Here is an 18,697-nt window from a genome sequence, read left to right on the forward strand (position 1 = left end):
TTGGAGTCCACTTCCGGGCAAGGAGGAGGAAGTCCTCAGTATTCTGAGGGTACATCACAAGGATCCACAAAGAGCATCCCGGCCACAGGCCCAAGGATGAGGCCACAGTTGGACCTAACTTGCATTCTTGCTTTGTGATTTCCAGGTGAAAGAGCATTTCATCAAGAAATCTATCTTTAAACAGCTCCTAGTATCCTTGGGAGAAAGGTGAAGCGCGCCTTAGGAAACAAGACTCTCAGAGAAAGCATCATAGGTGTCCCAGGAGCCGAGGACACACACGCTGGTTTAGGAGTTGGGTAGGTGGGCACCATCTTGGTCCCTGGCTGACAGTGAGTGGGAAGGTCGACGACTTACAGTTTATTCCAAATATCCTCCAAGCCAGCTCCTTGGGAATGGGTCCCAAATTCCCCAATGAAAGAGGGGGTGCCTATTGAAAGGGCAAGTTACCTCTGGGGGCCCGTGAGGTTCCTTAAAGTGTAAGGACAAGAGAGCACTAGCAATGGGAACAGTTCTGGAAAATCTTCAGGAGCGTCTGAAGAGGGTGAGACACTCTCTGGATCTCAGGGAAAGGGAGGGGAGTGGAGTCCTGCTGTCTGAGACACACAGGCCTGGCTCCTTCCAGGACATCCCAAACCCCACCTCTGCCCATTCTTTAACTGATAACACATTTGGGTGGTTTTCATACGCAGGCACTGGCTTTGGCTGCTGTAAATAGAGGATAGTTATTTAAATAGCTCAGTAAATAGAGGCCAACACTTCAGGGAAAGAATTTAACTTAATAGCGTAAGAGAACACTGTGATTGTCATCAATGACATGTTTGTTTGGATGCTACATCTTGGTACAAATGTTCAGAAAGGACGCTGAGTCATTGTGAAGTTGGGAAACAGACACAGCTCTGCAGGGGAGGGTCTCTGCTGTCCCTGGATCTCTGCAAAGCCCAAGCTACCTGGCGCCACTGACATCGTGGAGAGAGGCAAGGCATGTAACTGGAGTAGGTGGCATCGGTGTTTTTGCTTTAATCTACTCTCTCCTGCCTTGTACTCTGGGGTATCTTGAGCATTTAACTCAGGACACATCTCTCAATAACGTCCATTCCCAAAAGGCCATCTCATTATACTCAGGATTGATGGATCACCCAGCCTTAAGAAGCATCATATTAGTTTCATTGCTTTACTCTTACCCACCAGCCTAGTGGGCAGACCCTACACTCAGCAGCCAAGATATTAAGCACACGTCACTCATTCACTCGTGCACACCCCACACCTTGGATAAGCTGTCCCTACGTACAAGGCGCCGTCAAGGCAGCGTGGCCCCCGCTCGCTCACACTAATCTGGGGAGGGGGAGAGGTAAGACGCACTGTAACAGAGGGCGGTGTGCATGACAGTCCTTGGGAGACAAACAAAGAAAGTGGGGATTCAGAGCAGGGGCAGATCTGAGCCAGTGAAAAGTCCCACTTTTCCTTATGGGAAGTAAGAGAAAGCTTCAAGGAGGAGACGGCATCCAGCTGGAGCTCAGAGGAGGATTCCAAGGAGACCAAAGGTGATAGCGGCCTGGCCAGGAACTGGGGGCAGGAAGGCCCTGGCATTCCTTGGGGGGTGAGGAAGAATCTGATTTTGTGAGACTATGATATATGAGTGCAGAGAAGAAGGGAAAAAAAGACAAATGGCTGGCACATGGATGGTGGGGACACTTTGAAATAAGAATAAGAACAATGACCAACAATTACCCAGCCCTTTCTAGCACCAGGCTGTGATGTAAGCGCTTGGGAGGATGGATTTCTTTCACCTCCCCCCCCCCCCGCCCCAACAGAGAGCCCTCTGATGCAGAAACTGTCATTATCCTCATGTTACTGAAAACTAAGGGGAGCGAAGTAACTTGCCCGAGGCAACGTACCTAAAGAGCCATGAAGCTGGCATTGAACTCAGGCCCTCGGACTGTGACCCAACCCTGCCCCAGCCAAGCTGGCCCTCTGGCCGTGGGGACGTTGCTGGGGGGAGAGTCCTGAGCAAAGCAGGACCTGGACATCACATTCGAGATGTTAATCTGATGCTTGTGGTGCTTAATTCTAACTGGAAGGGGCCAGAAGGAAGCTGGAAGATCACTGTGATGGTCACTATCCAGGCAAGAAATGACCATCGATGGATGCAGGGAAGAACAATGAAAATGATGGTTAATGTTCCGTGCTTGGCCCTGGACCAAGCACATCACACGCCTTATCTTAACCCACAGCGGAACTCCTATGAGGGCGCGGCTAGCCTTATCCCCATACGCAGATGGGGACACTGAGGCCCAGAGCATTAAAGACCACACGGGCAGCATGTGGTTTACACTCTCGCCCTTCTCACTAATCCTGAGAAATGGTAGGACTAATAGAATTTGTCAAGTCCAAAGTCAGATGCAGCGCTGGAGGAGACGCACCAAAGGAAGCAAAAGCCCAGACAAGACAAGACAAGAGCCTTGCTATGCTGGCAGGAAAGGAAATGTGTGGGCTGAACAGAAAGAAAAGTGGTTGGGATGGGGGAGGAGGGATGACACAGCACACCTGAGGGGACACGGGGGTTGCTGGGACTGGGGAGCTGCATGCAGATTCCTCCCCGTTCACTCGATGAGTGATAACATCATTTTTCCACTCCACCCGCCCACCTCCGTTGGTTCAGACAGACTGTGCAAAGCTGCAGGACAGTCTCCAGCCTCAGGAGTTCCCAGCGAGGTGGGGCTGGGGAGAAGATCTTGAGGGTGAGCTCAAGGTGTGGGCACAGGTGCCAGTTGGCTCCCATCTGTGGTGGCGTGGCTGGCACTGGTCTTGGCAGACAGGGAGTGTTCTCCCTCGTCGTTGGCACCCACGCTCCTGGAACTCCATCCCGACAACATCCATCTACTGGCTGAGGGCTTCAGAGCAGTCGTCTCCCCCTGAAGTGCAGCCCTCAGCCCATGCGCGACAGGAGGCAGGGGATAAATACCGCAGCTCCCTCTCTCCTCGGTTTGGGTCATCATCAGAGGCCCGTGCTCTCCACTACCTGCCAGTCCCTGAGGGATAAGCTCCAGCACCTGCCGCAGGGTAACTGGCTGCAGCACATACCCTCCACTGGCCGCTTTCCTTCTCTGCTTCATGTCCCAGGGTGGGGTCATCCCCTAGTGAAGTGCCTCCCTGGACCTTGTCTCAGGGTTGGCTTCTGGGGGGCCCCCGCCTGAGACACATGTCTGGGCCATGGGAGCTCTTCGGGTGCAGATCTGCAAGGAGGGAACGGTCCTCAGAACCGGCTGCAGATCTGGGTCCCTGGGGTATGGAGGCTTCTGGACTTTAAGGTCAGGTTTTTGATTAAACTTGAACCCCCTATCTGGAATCTCCATGTTACACCAGGGGCAGGATGATAGAGGGAAATCGTCATGAAACTTGACAAAGAGACAAATCACCGAGAACCAATATTTAAAATACAGGGAGTGTTTTCTGAAGCAAGAAGAAATACAATCCTGCAGCCTGTGGAACAAAAACCACAATCACAGAAAGATAGACAAGATGAAAAGGCAGAGGGCTATGTACCAGATGAAGGAACAAGATAAAACCCCAGAAAAACAACTAAATGAAGTGGAGATAGGAAACCTTCAAGAAAAAGAATTCAGAATAATGATAGTGAAGATGATCCAGGATCTTGGAAAAAGAATGGAGGCAAAGATCAAGAAGATGCAAGAAATGTTTAACAAAGACATGGAAGAATTAAAGAACAAACACCTAGAAGAATTAAAGAACAAACAAACATGAACAACACAGTAACTGAAATGAAAAATAAACTATAAGGAATCAATAGCAGAATAACTGAGGCAGAAGAACAAATAAGTGACCTGGAAGACAGAATGGTGGAATGCACTGCTGCAGAACAGAATAAAGAAAAAAGAATGAAAAGAAATGAACACAGCCTAAGAGACCTCTGGGACAACATTAAACACACCAACATTTCCACTATAGGGGTCCCAGAAGGAGAAGAGAGAGAGAAAGGACCTGAGAAAATATTTGAAGAGATTACAGTTGAAAACTTCCCTAACATGGGAAAGGAAATAGCCACCGAAGTCCAGGAAGCACAGAGAGTCCCAGGCAGGATAAACCCAAGGAGAAACACACCGAGACACATAGTAATCAAATTGACAAAAATTAAAGACAAAGAAAAATTATTGAAAGCAGCAAGGGAAAAACGACAAATAACATACAAGGGAACTCCCATAAGGTTGACAGCTGATTTCTCAGCAGAAACTCTACAAGCCAGAAGGGAGTGGCATGGTATATTTAAAGTGATGAAAGGGAAGAAACTACGACCAAGATTACCCTACCCAGCAAGGATCTCATTCAGATTCGACGGAGAAATCAAAAGCTTTACAGACAAGAAAAAGCTAAGAGAATTCAGCACCACCAAACCAGTTCTACAACAAATGCTAAAGGAACGTCTCTAAGTGGGAAACACAAGAGAAGAAAAGGACCTATAAAAACAAACCCATAACAATTAAGAAAATAGTAATAGGAACATACATATTGATAAGTACCTTAAACGTGAATGGATTAAATGCTCCAACCAAAAGACACAGGCTTGCTGAATGGCTACAAAAACAAGACCCATATATATGCTGTCTACAGGAGACCCACTTCAGACCTAGGGACACATATAGACTGAAAGTGAGGGGATGGAAAAAGATATTCCATGCAAATGGAAATCAAAAGAAAGCTGGAGTAGCAATACTCATATCAGATAAAATAGACTTTAAAATAAAGAATGTTACAAGAGACAAGAAAGGACACTACATAATGATCAAGGGATCACTCCAAGAAGAGGATATAACAATTATAAATATATATGCCCGCAACATAGGAGCAACTCAATATATAAGGCAACTACTAACAGCTATAAAACAGGAAATCGACAGTAACACAATAATAGTGGGGGACTTTAACACCTCACTTACACCAATGGACAGATCATCCAAACGGAAAATTAATACGGAAACACAAGCTTTAAATGACACAATAGACCAGATAGATTTAATTGATATTTATAGGACATTCCATCCAAAAACAGCAGATTACACATTCTTCTCAAGTGCTCATGGAACATTCTCCAGGATAGATCACATCTTGGGTCACAAATCAAGCCTCGGTGAATTTAAGAACATTGAAATCATATCAAGCATCTTTTCTGACCACAACACTATGAGATTAGAGATCAATTACAGGGGAAAAAAACGTAAAAACACAAACACATGGAGGCTAAACAATGTGTTACTAAGTAACCAAGAGATCACTGAAGAAATCAAAGAGGAAACCAAAAAATACCTAGAGACAAATGACAAAGAAAACATGACGATCCAAAACCTGTGGGATGCAGCAAAAGCAGTTCTAAGAGGGAAGTTTATAGCAATACAAGCCTACCTCTAAGAAACAAGAAAAATCTCTAAACAATCTAACTTTAAACCTAAAGGAACTAGAGAAAGAAGAACAAACAAAATCCAAAGTTAGCAGAAGGAAAGTAATCATAAAGATCAGAGCAGAAATAAATGAAATTAGAAATAAAGAAAACAATAGCACAGATCAATAAAACTAAAAGCTGGTTCTTTGAGAAGATAAACAAAACTGATAAACCATTAGCCAGGCTCATCAAGAAAAAGAGGGAGAGGACTCAAATCAATAAAATTAGAAATGAAAAAGGAGAAGTTACAATAGACACCGCAGAAATACAAAGCATCCGAAGAGACTACTACAAGCAACTCTATGCCAATAAAATGGACAACCTGGAAGAAATAGACAAATTCTTAGAAAGGTATAACCTTCCAAGACTGAACCAGGAAGAAATAGAAAATATGAACACACCAATCACAAGTAATGAAATTGAAACTGTGATTAAAAATCTTCCAACAAACAGAAGTCCAGGACCAGATGGCTTCACAGGTAAATTTTATCAAACATTTAGAGAAGAGCTAACACCCATCCTTCTCAAACTCTTCCAAAAAATTGCAGAGGAAGGAACACTCCCAAACTCATTCTATGAGGCCACCATCACCCTGATACCAAAACCAGACAAAGATACTACAAAAAAAGAAAATTACAGACCAATATCACTGATGAATATAGACGCAAAAATCCTCAACAAAATACTAGCAAACAGAATCCATCAACACATTAAAAGGATCATACACCATGGTCAAGTGGGATCTATCCCAGGGATGCAAGGATTCTTCAATATATGCAAATCAATCAATGTGATACACCATATTAACAAATTGAAGAAGAAAAACCATATGATCATCTCAATAGATGCAGAAAAAGCTTTTGACAAAATTCAACACCCATTTATGATAAAAACTCTCCAGAAGGTGGGCACAGAGGGAACCTACCTCATCATAATAAAGGCCATATATGACAAACCCACAGCAAACATCATTCTCAATGGTGAAAACTGAAAGCATTTCCTCTAAGATCAGGAACGAGACAAGGATGTCCACTCTCGCCACTATTATTCAACATAGTTTTGGAAGTCCTAGCCACGGCAATCAGAGAAGAAAAAGAAATAAAAGGAATACAAATTGGAAAAGAAGAAGTAAAACTGTCACTGTTTGCAGATGACATGATAGTATACATAGAGAATCCTAAAGATGCCACCAGAAAACTACTAGAGATCATCAATGAATTTGGTTAAGTTGCAGGATACAAAATTAATGCACAGAAATCTCTTGCATTCCGATACACTAATGATGAAAAATCTGAAAGAGAAATTAAGGAAACACTCCCATTTACCACTGCAACAAAAAGAATAAAATACCGAGGAATAAACCTACTTAGGGAGACAAAAGACCTGTATGCAGAAAACTATAAGACACTGATGAAAGAAATTAAAGATGACATAAACAGATGGAGAGATACACCATGTTCTTGCATTGGAAGAATCAATATTTTGAAAATGACTATACTACCCAAAGCAATCTACAGATTCAATGCAATCGCTATCAAATTACCAATGGCATTTTTTACAGAACTAGAGCAAAAATTCTTAAAGTTTGTATGGAGACACAAAAGACCCCAAATAGCCAAAGCAGTCTTGAGGGAAAAAAACGGAGCTGGAGGAATCAGACTCCCTGACTTCAGACTATATTACAAAGCGACAGTAATCAAGACAATACGGTACTGGCACAAAAACAGAAATATAGATCAATGGAACTGGATAGAAAGCCCAGAGATAAACGCATGCACCAATGGTCAACTAATCTATGACAAAGGAGGCAAGGATATACAAAGGAGAAAAGACAGTCTCTTCAATAAGTGGTGCTGGGAAAACTGGACAGCTACATGTAAAGGAATGAAATTAGAACACTCCCTAACACCATTTTATTTACATAAAAATAAACTCAAAATGGATTAGAGACCTAAATATAAGACCTAAAACTCTTAGAGGAAAACATAGGAAGAACACTCTTTGACATAAATCACAGCAAGATCTTTTTTGATCCACCTCCTAGAGTAATGGAAATAAAAACAAAAATAAACAAATAGGACCTAATGAAACTTCAAAGCTTTTGCACAGCAAAGGAAACTACAAACAAGACGAAAAGACAACCTTCAGAATGGGAGAAAATATTTGCAAATGAATCAACAGACAAAGGATTAACCTCCAAAATATATAAATAGCTCATGCAGCTCAATATTAAAAAAACAAACAACCCAATCCAAAAATGGCCAGAAGACCTAAATAGACATTTCTCCAAAGAAGACATACAGATGGCCAAGAAGCACATGAAAAGATGCTCAACATCACTAATTATTAGAGAAATGCAAATCAAAACTACAAGAGGTATCACCTCACACCAGTTAGAATGGGCATCATCAGAAAATCTACAAACAACAAATGCTGGAGAGGGTGTGGAGAAAAGGGAACCCTCTTGCCCTGTTGGTGGGAATGTAAATTGATACAGCCACTATGGAGAACAGTATGGAGGTTACTTAAAAAACTGAAAATAGAATTACCATATGACCCACCAATCCCACTACTGGGCATATACCCAGAGAAAACCATAATTCAAAAAGACACACGCACCCCAATGTTCATTGCAGCAGTATTTACAATAGCCAGGTCATGGAAGCAACCTAAATGTCCATTGACAGACGAATGGATAAAGAAGATGTGGTACATATATACAATGGAATATTGCTCAGCCATAAAAAGGAACGAAATTGGGTCCTTTGTAGAGATGTGGATGGACCTAGAGACTGTCATACAGAGTGAAGTAAGTCAGAAAGAGAAAAACAAATATCGTATATTAACGCATATATGTGGAACCTAGAAAAATGGTACAGATGAACCAGTTCGCAGGGCAGAAATAGAGACACAGCTGTACAGGACAAACGTATGGACACCAAGGGGGGAAAGTGGCGGCAGGGGGTGGTGGTGTGATGAACTGGGAGATTGGGATTGATATATATACACTAATATGTATAAAATGGATGACTAATAAGAACCTGCTGTATAAAAAAATAAATAAAATTCAAAAAAAAATACATGGAGTGTTTTCTGATAAATTAGAGCATGTAATAGGCTATTTTATCCAGATTGATTTGTTCAATGTTTGCTAAAGACTAGTTCTTTAGGCTAAGTATCAGTATCTCATTGTGTGTTTAGCTTTTGAACTTATACTTTACAGAGGAAAAAATACTACAAAATTGTAGTCAGTATAGAACTATTATTCACAAATTGGGACTGTTGGCAATGTCATCTCAGAGGAACACAAAAATTAAGTTTGTTTTGTATGTAAGAAAATAAAGGAAAATAAAATAATTAGAGTGGGGAAGGGTGGACCAAGTGATAAGTTAGATATATAAGATGAAGAGGAGCATACAGCAGGCTGCGGGTGTCCAGTCCCCATGGGTAAACATTTGGTGTCTAAGCAATGTGCATGCTCTCTCCCATCACCATCTGGGGCTCCTCATAAGATCCAATGTGACACTGTCTGCTCCAAAGCTCATTCCCCCCCAAGCTTCTTTCTCTCTTGCGTTGGGTTCAGGACGTGAACCAAAGAGACAGTAGATCAACCCATGTCGCACCTTACTGTGTGCCTGTCCAGAACAGGTTGGAGTCTCAGAATTCTGCATCTCCTGTAGCCTCATGCAGCTCATGCAGCTCAATATTAGAGAGGGAACGGATGTGCATAATAATAATGGTAGGTGATATCTATTCAGCCTTTGCCTCAGAAGCAGAACTGGATTCCAGGATTCCAGTGCAAGTCTTTTAACTGGGAGGGGGGAATCTCAGGAAGCGCCCCCCAGAGAAGAGCAAGAAAATGAGTTGGGGAAGAACGGGCAGCTCATCAAGGCGTGTTATCCAGCAAGATGCTGGATGGGCACCTAGAGCTTATCCCTGCTTGGACAACCGCGGGAGTCAGGGTGGCGTTTCCGTGAGCACATCCGAGGCACAAGGGAACCGAGGTATTTATTCACCAACCCCTCTCTGTCTGAGGGCTACTTCTGGGGGCTGGTGATTTCCTGGCACATCTGTGCTGCCCTGCATTCTGGTAGAATGGGCTCTGGGGACCAGAAAAAGCCCAGAGTCATGGGGGCTGGATGATGGGGGTCAGGCAGGCACGCACAAGCTGTAAATACTAAGTGGGTACAGGTGGGGCATTACCCAGGCAGCGCCAGATGCTCTGCCAAGAGCTTTGCACGCCTATCTTCATGCATTCCTGAAAGCAGCCAGATGAGGTGGGTGCTGCATTTACCTCCAGTGACCGATGGGGAAACTGAGGCTTGGCAAGGTAAAGCAGCTTGTCATGGCTACGCGGCTTATCGGTAGAAAAGCCAGGACTGACACTCAGGTGGGTTTCACTCAAAGTGCATGCTCTAAACCGCCAGGCTTTATATCCAGCTCGGGGTCCTGGAGAATCAACCACCAGCCAACCTGTTGCGTGCAGCCCATGGGGCCTAATGGTCAGCCCTGGGTCGTCTGAACTAGGTCTCATGCAAGGAGATGAGTGAGTAACTTAAGATCTGTCGGAACATAATTTACCCTCTTTGTACTAATCCTCTCTGGACACCAGTTTTAGCTTTGAGTTGACACTGACAAATTAAGGACATGCTCAGCACTTTTACAAGAGTAAACAGGAAATTCCACAAGCTCCTCTAATCATTTTTCTCTTCCAGGGTGAAATCCCTTAAATAAACACGTCTGCCTCGCCAGCGAGTTTTTGCCAGGGCCTTGCTGACCAGATCCTGTGGGTCCCCTTAAATGTTAAAACCCCTGCGGCAGCCCCTCTCCCAGAGCGCTGGGCTTGGCGGAAATGCCAGTTGCACAGAGGTCTCTGGGACACGCCCTGTCCTGGTGCTCTCAAGGACGGGGCTGTCTCCCAGTGGGTCTGTCTCTGGTCCTTTGTGATGGATTAAGCACAGGTGAGCTGCCCTTAGAGGGATGTGGGGTGGGGAGAAGGTGAAGACTAAAGAACCTAACATTTCCTGAGTATCTACTATGTGCTCCCACTTTACAGATGTGGAAATTGAGGCCAGGAGAAGTTCTGTAACTTGTTCCAAAGCCCTCAGCATGTTGGTGATATACAAACTTTCTCACTCCTAATCTCAGTGTCCTACTCTCTCATCAAACATCCCATCCTGGTGGCCTGGCAGTGCCTTCTCTGCATCCCATTTGTTGGAGCTGCTAAATCCATCAGAGGCTGGGGTAAAGGAGCAGCGCCTCTTTCCTGGTGACCTTTTATTCCCGGCCACCTCAGCTTTGTGATTTTGAGTTGACAACACAAGCAAAGGGAGGGATGATGCTGAATTAGAATTCATTTCTAGGGGAACCCCTTCCACTTGTGGCTATTTAAATTTATATTAATTATAATAAAATTTAAAATCAGACTAACCTCTCAGTCAGACTAACCGCACTTCAAATGCTCAGTAGCCACAGGTGGCCAGCAGCCGCCTTATTGGAAGGAGCAGAGAGAGAACACCTCCATCAGCACAAAAAGTTCTACTAGGTAGCGCTGGTCTATACAAGTAAAGTTGAGTCTCAGGGCCAAAAAAGCAAAAGGATGGCCTTGGAGAGCTAAAAATAACCCCTGGGGCTGAGGTGGAGCTTTGACATGCAAAACTGCCTCTCCAAGTAGGGGGGGCAGGAAGGGCCCCCTCCACCTCCTGCTGGTACCCCGGCCCCTCCATCCCCTGAGAACCGGCTAGGGCATCAATTAGTTTATTCTTTGGCTCTTAACAAAAGCAATCTAGGCCCCAGGGAAGGGAGTGGATCCAGGGAAACCGTTTTCTAGATATTATAATTAAACAGATAACTGGAAGCAGCCCAGCCCACAAGGAAATGACATCCACCAAGTGAGGCCCCTTCCAGAGAGCCCCCTCCCCCAGGACTGAAAGGGGATTGGAGCTCGGAGGAGTCAGGGAGAGGAAGGGAGTCCCTCCCACCTGAGATAGGGCTCTCCCCCAGGTTCCTAAGGAGCACATCCAAAGTAGCCTTCACCTCGCTCTGGGTGGGGGGTTAGGTTGCCGTTAGGGTGCAGGCTGCAAAGCCAAGAGTCCCCCTTCAGGATCCGCCCACACTCCTGTGCTTCAGTCACCCTGACTGATGAAGACCTGACCAAGCGTCAGGTCGGCTGGTGACCCATGGTCTGGCAGGAAAAACACGAGGCTTCTGGGGGTTGTGAGTTAAGGGACAGTGAAGAGTGCGGGTGGGGCGGGGAGTGAGCAAGCAGAGCAGGGGCAGAGGACACCAGGGGGAGCCGGGGCCAGCTCGGGGGCAGAGACGGCCTGGAGGGGGCAGGACAGAGAGAGCCAGGGCACGCAGGCACTCTGCTTGGGCTAGGCGGGCAATGCCGCGACATCAAGGAAGTACAGACCGGACCTAGAGAAACCACAATGGCAGAGGGAGGACGGTATCTGAACAGCCTCACCCTCGAAGCCCAACCACATTTCACCACCTCTGTCCCAGGGGCCTTCCTCCAGTGCCAATTGGTTTCCTCTGCAGCTCTGGGGAGACAGGAGGTCTTCATGGAATCACGAGACAGAAATGAGCAAGTTCTTGAGATCAAAAAGCTGTTCTGGGAGTAAGGGAGAATCTGGATGCAGGCTCACAGAGTGAGTTTCCCCAATTCCTAGACCAGATTAAAAACTTCCGGGGCAGAGAAGGAGGAGAGAAATGTGGACAGGCGCTGGGGGCTTGGGGAGACCACCAACCTTGCGGATCCAGCCCTGGACACCATCCTATGGGGATGTTGCAGGGACTGACATGAACGTTCCCCGTTGCTGCTCCTGGAGCACCTCCCTGGGCGGAGATGGCCCAGCACATGGCTGACGGCCCAGCACATGGCTTATGGCCCAGCACACTCGCATGATGGCCCAGCACACTCGCATGATGGCCCAGCACACGGCTCCTGCCTGTGCTTCTCAAACACCCACGCTGTTGGGAGCCCACCTCCTCTCCTCACGTGGGAGCCACTAAAAATGGGCACTGGACACTGGGATGCAGTGAGGATGGAGATATGGACAAGGGAGTTCCCCCACTGGACAGAGCTGGCTGAAGGCAGATGGTCAGGGACCTCCTGGTGGCCTGAGCATCCCTTTGGCCACCCTGGGAAGCCTGATGTGACCCTAAAAGCTCCTCGGAGGAAGAAGTCTCTTCCGTGGGCACAGAGTGTCTAGGCTTTAGAATATAAGGATGGATGTCAGAAACATTCTCGTTGATGTTTCTTTCCTGGGCTGGTCCATGGGTGGGTCTGAGTCACTGGACCAGCTAGCAGCCTATCTTCCAGACTCACTTAGCAGAATTTGCATTTGTAAGGCCTCCATGTTCATTTCCAGGAGTGCGATACTTTACCACCTCACACCCAAGCATGTAGAAATCTGTGCCCGCCGAAAGAGAGGAATCACACTAACAATGCAAAAAGAAGGCTCAAAACTTAGGCAGAATCCCTTCGGAAGCTGACAAGGTACACAGGGGGCATTTACTTCTGCTGTGGAGGCTGATTTATTAAAGACAGACCAGTCTTGAGAAAGAATCTCAAATATTGATTACTTAAAGCTTCTTCACTGGAAGAGAAAATGTGGAGCCCGGCTCACAATCGCAAAGATTCAGCTGTCTACATGCTGGATAAGCAGCAAAATTTCACAAGGTATTTATAAATCACCAACAAAGCATGATTCTAGAAAGTTATTTCCAGGCTTGTTCGTCCATTTGGGGAAGGGCCCATGAGTTTCTAGGGTGCACATTTCCTCACAGACCAGGAACACTGCTTTCAGCAACTCAACATTAGAACAGGCTGACTGTAAAGCAAGTTCTCAGACAAGTGTGTTTCCTTGGGGATAATCATTGTTGATAAAGTTACACAGACAACGGATTTCCACTCTAGGAAGGAACCCATATGGAAAGAAAGTCGGAAGGGCTCTTTTTCTAGTGCAATCTCAGGCCTGAGCATTTCTGACAGCCACAAAACCAGAAAGAGTCAAGGGAAAGTTAAAGTCACAGTGTGGGGAAATTTTAACCAGAAATGGCTACGTGATTTCCACAAAGCTCACACAAAAGAGGGAAGTATTTGCGTGAAAGAAAAGAAAAAAGAGAGGTAAGCTTTTTTGACAAGTAAGATTGAAGGATCGTTTCGGGGAGTCCTCGGAACCACCTGTGACCACAGGCCAGCACCCGGCTGAGGTCAGCAGCTACGTGAAAAGCCTCCCGTGAAAAGCAAACTCACGGGGTCTGTGTGGAAAGGGGTATGTGAGTTTAGGTGCAAATGTGAAGTTTAATCAGGTTTTGGGATATACTCTGAAAGGCTCAGGCGCTCTGGTGGAGACCCCAAATCACTGCCAGTCGGTTCCCAGGGCCCTCTCCCTGGGGGGGCCTGGGGTGACAGGACACAGCTCTGGGACCCTCCTGCAGAGGGCTTCCCTCCCTCACTGGAGGAGGCCAGATGATGAGTCCCCACATCCCATTTACGATGCCCTGAGAAGTGTTCCTCAGGTACCTGAATTCTGGGACCCCTACCCAAGTGGCCCTGAGCCTTCCTCTCTGGACTTCCTGGACCTTTGTCGCCTGGCTGGGGAGCAGACTTCTCTGGGTCACCTCTGGCCATGCCTGATCCAATTCCCCAGGTGAGGAGGGATGGCGACTGGGGGCTGCTTCCCCGCACTTCCAAGCCAGCAGTGGAGTCACCTCTTGGTACCTCCCACCCACCCACCTTAGTTTCCGCTCACTCCAGACCCCCTGGACTCGAGGGTCTACATCTTCGATCACGGGTTTCTGGTTCCTGCCTGGAATCCCTTCCCCCTTCCCCTTTAGAAGATGCCTGCCCACTTTTCAAACCCACTCAGCTGCCCCCCAGCACTGGACTGAGGCTTCACTGCATTCCCACAGCACTGGGGGGGCCACGGCCACGCTCACACACCGTGGGAGCGGTCCAGAGGTGGGCCTGCCTACAAGACAGCGGGCTCCTGCAGGGTGAGCTGTGTTCGGGCTTTCAGAAGGGTCCAGCCCGATGCCACCATGTTGCAGGGGCTTGGAGACGCTTTCCAGAAGGCTGAGTGCAGGAATCTGTATGTAGCTCCTGCAGCTCTGACTCGTGCATTTATCTGTCCACTGGCCACCGAAACGGCTCAGGTTAGCCCTGGCAGCCTTTCTTACATCCAACAACGTTCATCTGACAATTTCTGAGCGCCTTAAATGTGTTGGGTGCCATAGTGGGTGGAGGGGTAAAAAGAATGGTTTGTCTCAGTGCTGAACAATCAGGGACTGAGCAGCTTTTGTTTTGCGACTCGTCAGACGCTGCACAAGGGTTTCTCGTGATGCTCAGGTCCCCCCAGGGGGCTTATACTCTCAAAGGTAGGATAACATAGACTTGCTCCTTGACCCTGGGGAGGCCACCAGCAGGCCCACCCTGACAGGTGGAGAAGAGGGGCCCCTCCTGGCCTGAGCCCGGCCCCGTCCTGCACCTGCCTGCACGTGGACCCCCCCCCCCCCCCCCCCGCAGGCGGCAGGTCAGGCTTCTCCACCGGGGTCTCCTCCCTCTGAGAGGTGGGTCTGGGGAGGAGGCCTGCGCAGGCCTTGGCCACAGGTACAGGCTGCCTGGGTGGAGAATTCTGAAATTCCGGGTGCCTGGAGCGTGGTCTTGAAGGGGTGGACACTGACCTTGGCTCCTGGACTCCCTGACCTATGGTTTCTATGATGCAGGGCCCAGGGCCGAGGAAACCTGTGGTTTCTATGATGCAGGGTTCCAGGGCCGGAACCACCTGTGACCACAGGCCAGCACCCGGCTGAGGTCAGCAGCTACGTGAAAAGCCTCCCGTGAAAAGCAAACTCACAGGGTTCAGAATCAGTGATGAAAAAGTGTGACGCTGCAGGCTTATGTCTTTTTTCCCCACGTGCTACTCTTTTAAGCACGTGGGGAAAAAAAGCACCTTTAAGCAAAGTGGGAAATTACCCTTGTTTGTCCACTTGGCCTTCATGCCTGCCTGGGATGCACTGCCACAGATGGCAGAGGCCTTATGGGGACCCTCGGCTCACAAAGGACAAGGCACACGCACCCTCCTCTGCCTTCAGCTGGATTCACAGGACCCCGCTGGGAGGTGGAGCCCCGCCATCGGCAGACAACAACACTGCCTTGGGAGACGGAATCTCGCGCCGTTCGGGCCCGGGCCGCGAGTGGAAGCCTCATCTCTCAGATGCCGAGGCATCAGGGCGCTAAGGCTGCTGGGGCATTCTGGACCCGACGCAGTGCCTGGGCCTTCTCAGCCTGGTGACCGGGAAGGCTCTCTGGTGCCAGGGGTGGCAGCTGGCATCCACAGTAACTGCTCTGTGCCTGTAGTTGTCCTGAAGGGCAGGAGGCTGCAGAGTCTGCTTTATCGTTTGGTATTTTTAGAGAATGTCTTTGCTGACAGAAGATCCCTCATGCCTTTTTTTCAGGCAGAGTATTGGCCGGTTGGGGTGAGTGGGGAAAGACGTTCACCAGGAAGGGAGTCACGCTGAGGGCAGCTTATGGGTCCAGAGGGTAAATATCTTACCAGAAGCCACGCACAAAGCAAGGAGCACAGAACTGGGCCCCAACTCACGTCTGGTCTGACTCCAGAGCCCAGGGTGCGCCCACTGACCTACTCAGGTCAGGTGTGGATGGAAAAGTAAGGTCTCTGTCCCCTCCCCTGAGTCATGGTGTATGTGTGACTGTAATAGAGGCCGCTAGAAATGACTTGTGTGACTTCCGAGGCCGGGCCATTCAGGCCACGGGCTTCTTCCTCGTCACCGTGACCCTCCCTCTGCAAACCCTCAGCTGCCACGTGGAGCCACGCTGGAGGGGCCACAGCGAGGTGCTCTGGTCAGCAGTCGCAGCCGGGCTAGTCCTCTGGGCACTGCAGACACGGATAGCAGACAAGGGAGTGGACGAGCCTTCTCCGAGGGCTCCTCCAGCAGAAATGGCTCCGGCCCCAGCCATCGGCGTCACCACCAGCCATCCGAATCGTCCCACCCCGGGCCCCGGATCCTGGGGTACAGCATCCCCTCTGTGCCCTTTCTGAACTACTGACCCCTGGAACCCATGAGAAACAGAAAGTGGTTATTGGGTGTGCCACTAAATTTGGAGACCGTTTCCCAGCAATAAGTAACCAGAATGGAATTAAGAGCATTCCGGGGGAGAGTGAAGGCCACCGAGATGGGACAGCACAGTGACGAACCTAGTGGAGCATCTGCCCTGGGTCTTTCTGGTTCTGCAGCCACTCCTTCGAGACAGCTTCACCCCTGCACCCGCCCCAAACTCTCCGAATGGGGACAAGGAAAATCAAAGGCCTTCAAGCCACTGGGCCTGTGGACGAAGTGCTAGGGCAGTGGTGGATATTAAGAGCCAGAACACACTTTTATGGACCACCTACTACGTGCCATTACATTTAATCCACGAATTTAACAAATGCTTTGACCCCACCACGTGCCAGGAACAGGCCTGGGAAGGAAGCCTCGCACAAAACTACATCCCTGTTCTCATGGGGCTGATGTGTGAGTGAGGGTGACGGGCAATAAGCAAATAACTCTATAATATTATGTCACAGAGTGCTCGGTGCTGTGGAGAAAAGCAAAGCCGGGTAAGGGGAAAGACAGGCAGTTTACAAAGGCTGGTTGGGAAAGGAAGGCCTCCCCAAGAAGGTGGCGTTTCAGCAGAGAGAACCCATGCTCTGTCTGACCTCAGAACCCACGCCCTGGGCATGGGTATCAAGGAAAGAAAAATCCGGGTATCTTCCAGCATACACACCTGTGGCCCCTTAGAAACAGTACATTTGGATACACACTTCCATATATAAACAACAAGGACTAACTATAAAGCACAGAGAATTATACTCAATATCTTGTAATAACTTATAATGGAAAACAATCTGAAAAAGAATAGGTACATGTATATATATACACACATATATATACGTATATTACGTGAATCACCTTGCTGCACACCTGAAACATTGTAAATCAACTATACTTCAATAAAAACATTTTTTAAAAAGTACATTTGGAGATCGCCCTCCATGGGGCTCACAGGCCCCCCCACCAGGTATGTGAACAAGAGGGGAGACTCCTCTGAGGGCACCTCTCTGCCCACCCCGACGCCCGCCAGGCCTTCCCTCCGGCCCTGAAGGCAGGGCCACCAGAGGGGTACTTACACAGAGCACGTGGAGGACCACCGCCCCCTGTCTTCTGTCCTCGTTGGTGAAGATGTCATTGGGGAACTCGTGCAGGGCTACAGAAAGGAGAGAGAAAACCAACTCAGTGCAGGTGACAACACTTTCAGGGCAGGAGGTCTGGGACAGCGCTGCCATCCTCATTCTGATATGGGGTCCACGAAGCTGGATGAGGAAAGATTACATCTTTATGTTCAGAAATCTCTAACTGGAATTTGGTGTTTCCTCCAGATAAGAACGGAGGCAACAAACTGCAGCTGTGCTAGAAGCACCCGGGCTCTGCCCCCAGGAGACACGTTCATGATCCTCTGTCCTGCCATCCGCATGGCTCACTCATCATTTTAGCGTGAGGGTGGCTTGCAGACCGCCACCTGTGACCAAGGGTTCATGAGAAAACACGGGAACCACGATCACGCAGGTCTATCTTCTAACACAGTGACAACTTCATTTCAGTGGATCAGTCTCCCTCTGTCACCTCACACATCTTGCAAACACTGAAATGTTTTCCCGAGCAGAGGTCTGCAGACTTCAGGGATTACCCAGGGGTCCGTGGCACACACAGGATTAAGTCCCAGCTCTAAACCGTCCCTCTGTCCCTCCTTTCCTTGTCCCACTCCTGCCCTGGCCTGGGGCCTGGGCCTCTTATGACTCCCTCCCGGCTCTCACTTCTATAACACGTTGCCCTCCCCTCCCCAGGGAGTCCAGTACAGGGCAGAAACCACGAGAAATCTTCCTTTCTGCCCACTTTCCAAACCCAGGACGCTGATGGCCGCTGTGGGGCAAAGCGAAGGAGAGGGAACCCTGCAGGGCAGGCCTGTCTCTCACCCTCGGGCACCCAGAGCCCAGATTTCCTGTCACCGTCCGGCCCACCGTGCGCCTGGACCTGGCTGAACCTGCGCCCCACTCCGTGGTTCTGAAGATGACAAGCCCTGCCCACAGCCGCGCTGCTCCTTCCTGATGTGCCCTTTGTCTGTATGAATCCTCAGAGCCCGTGGGATGGGCTGGCTGCTGACAGGCTGGGCTGGGCAGA

At 48.5% G+C, this 18,697-nt stretch overlaps 1 protein-coding gene across 1 annotated transcript in view; it reads right to left on the reverse strand.

Moving 5' to 3' along the window:
- SLC24A3 (solute carrier family 24 member 3) overlaps positions 1–18,697 on the reverse strand; it is a 470,391-nt gene that overhangs the window by 181,176 nt on the left and 270,518 nt on the right. The window contains exon 3 of the mRNA XM_068566110.1: positions 17,650–17,726. Coding sequence (XP_068422211.1) covers positions 17,650–17,726 — 77 coding nt within the window. The remainder of the gene's footprint in view (positions 1–17,649; positions 17,727–18,697) is intronic.

Source organism: Eschrichtius robustus, chromosome 16 (genome assembly GCF_028021215.1).
Source record: "Eschrichtius robustus isolate mEscRob2 chromosome 16, mEscRob2.pri, whole genome shotgun sequence".
NCBI classification, from domain to species: domain Eukaryota; kingdom Metazoa; phylum Chordata; class Mammalia; order Artiodactyla; family Eschrichtiidae; genus Eschrichtius; species Eschrichtius robustus.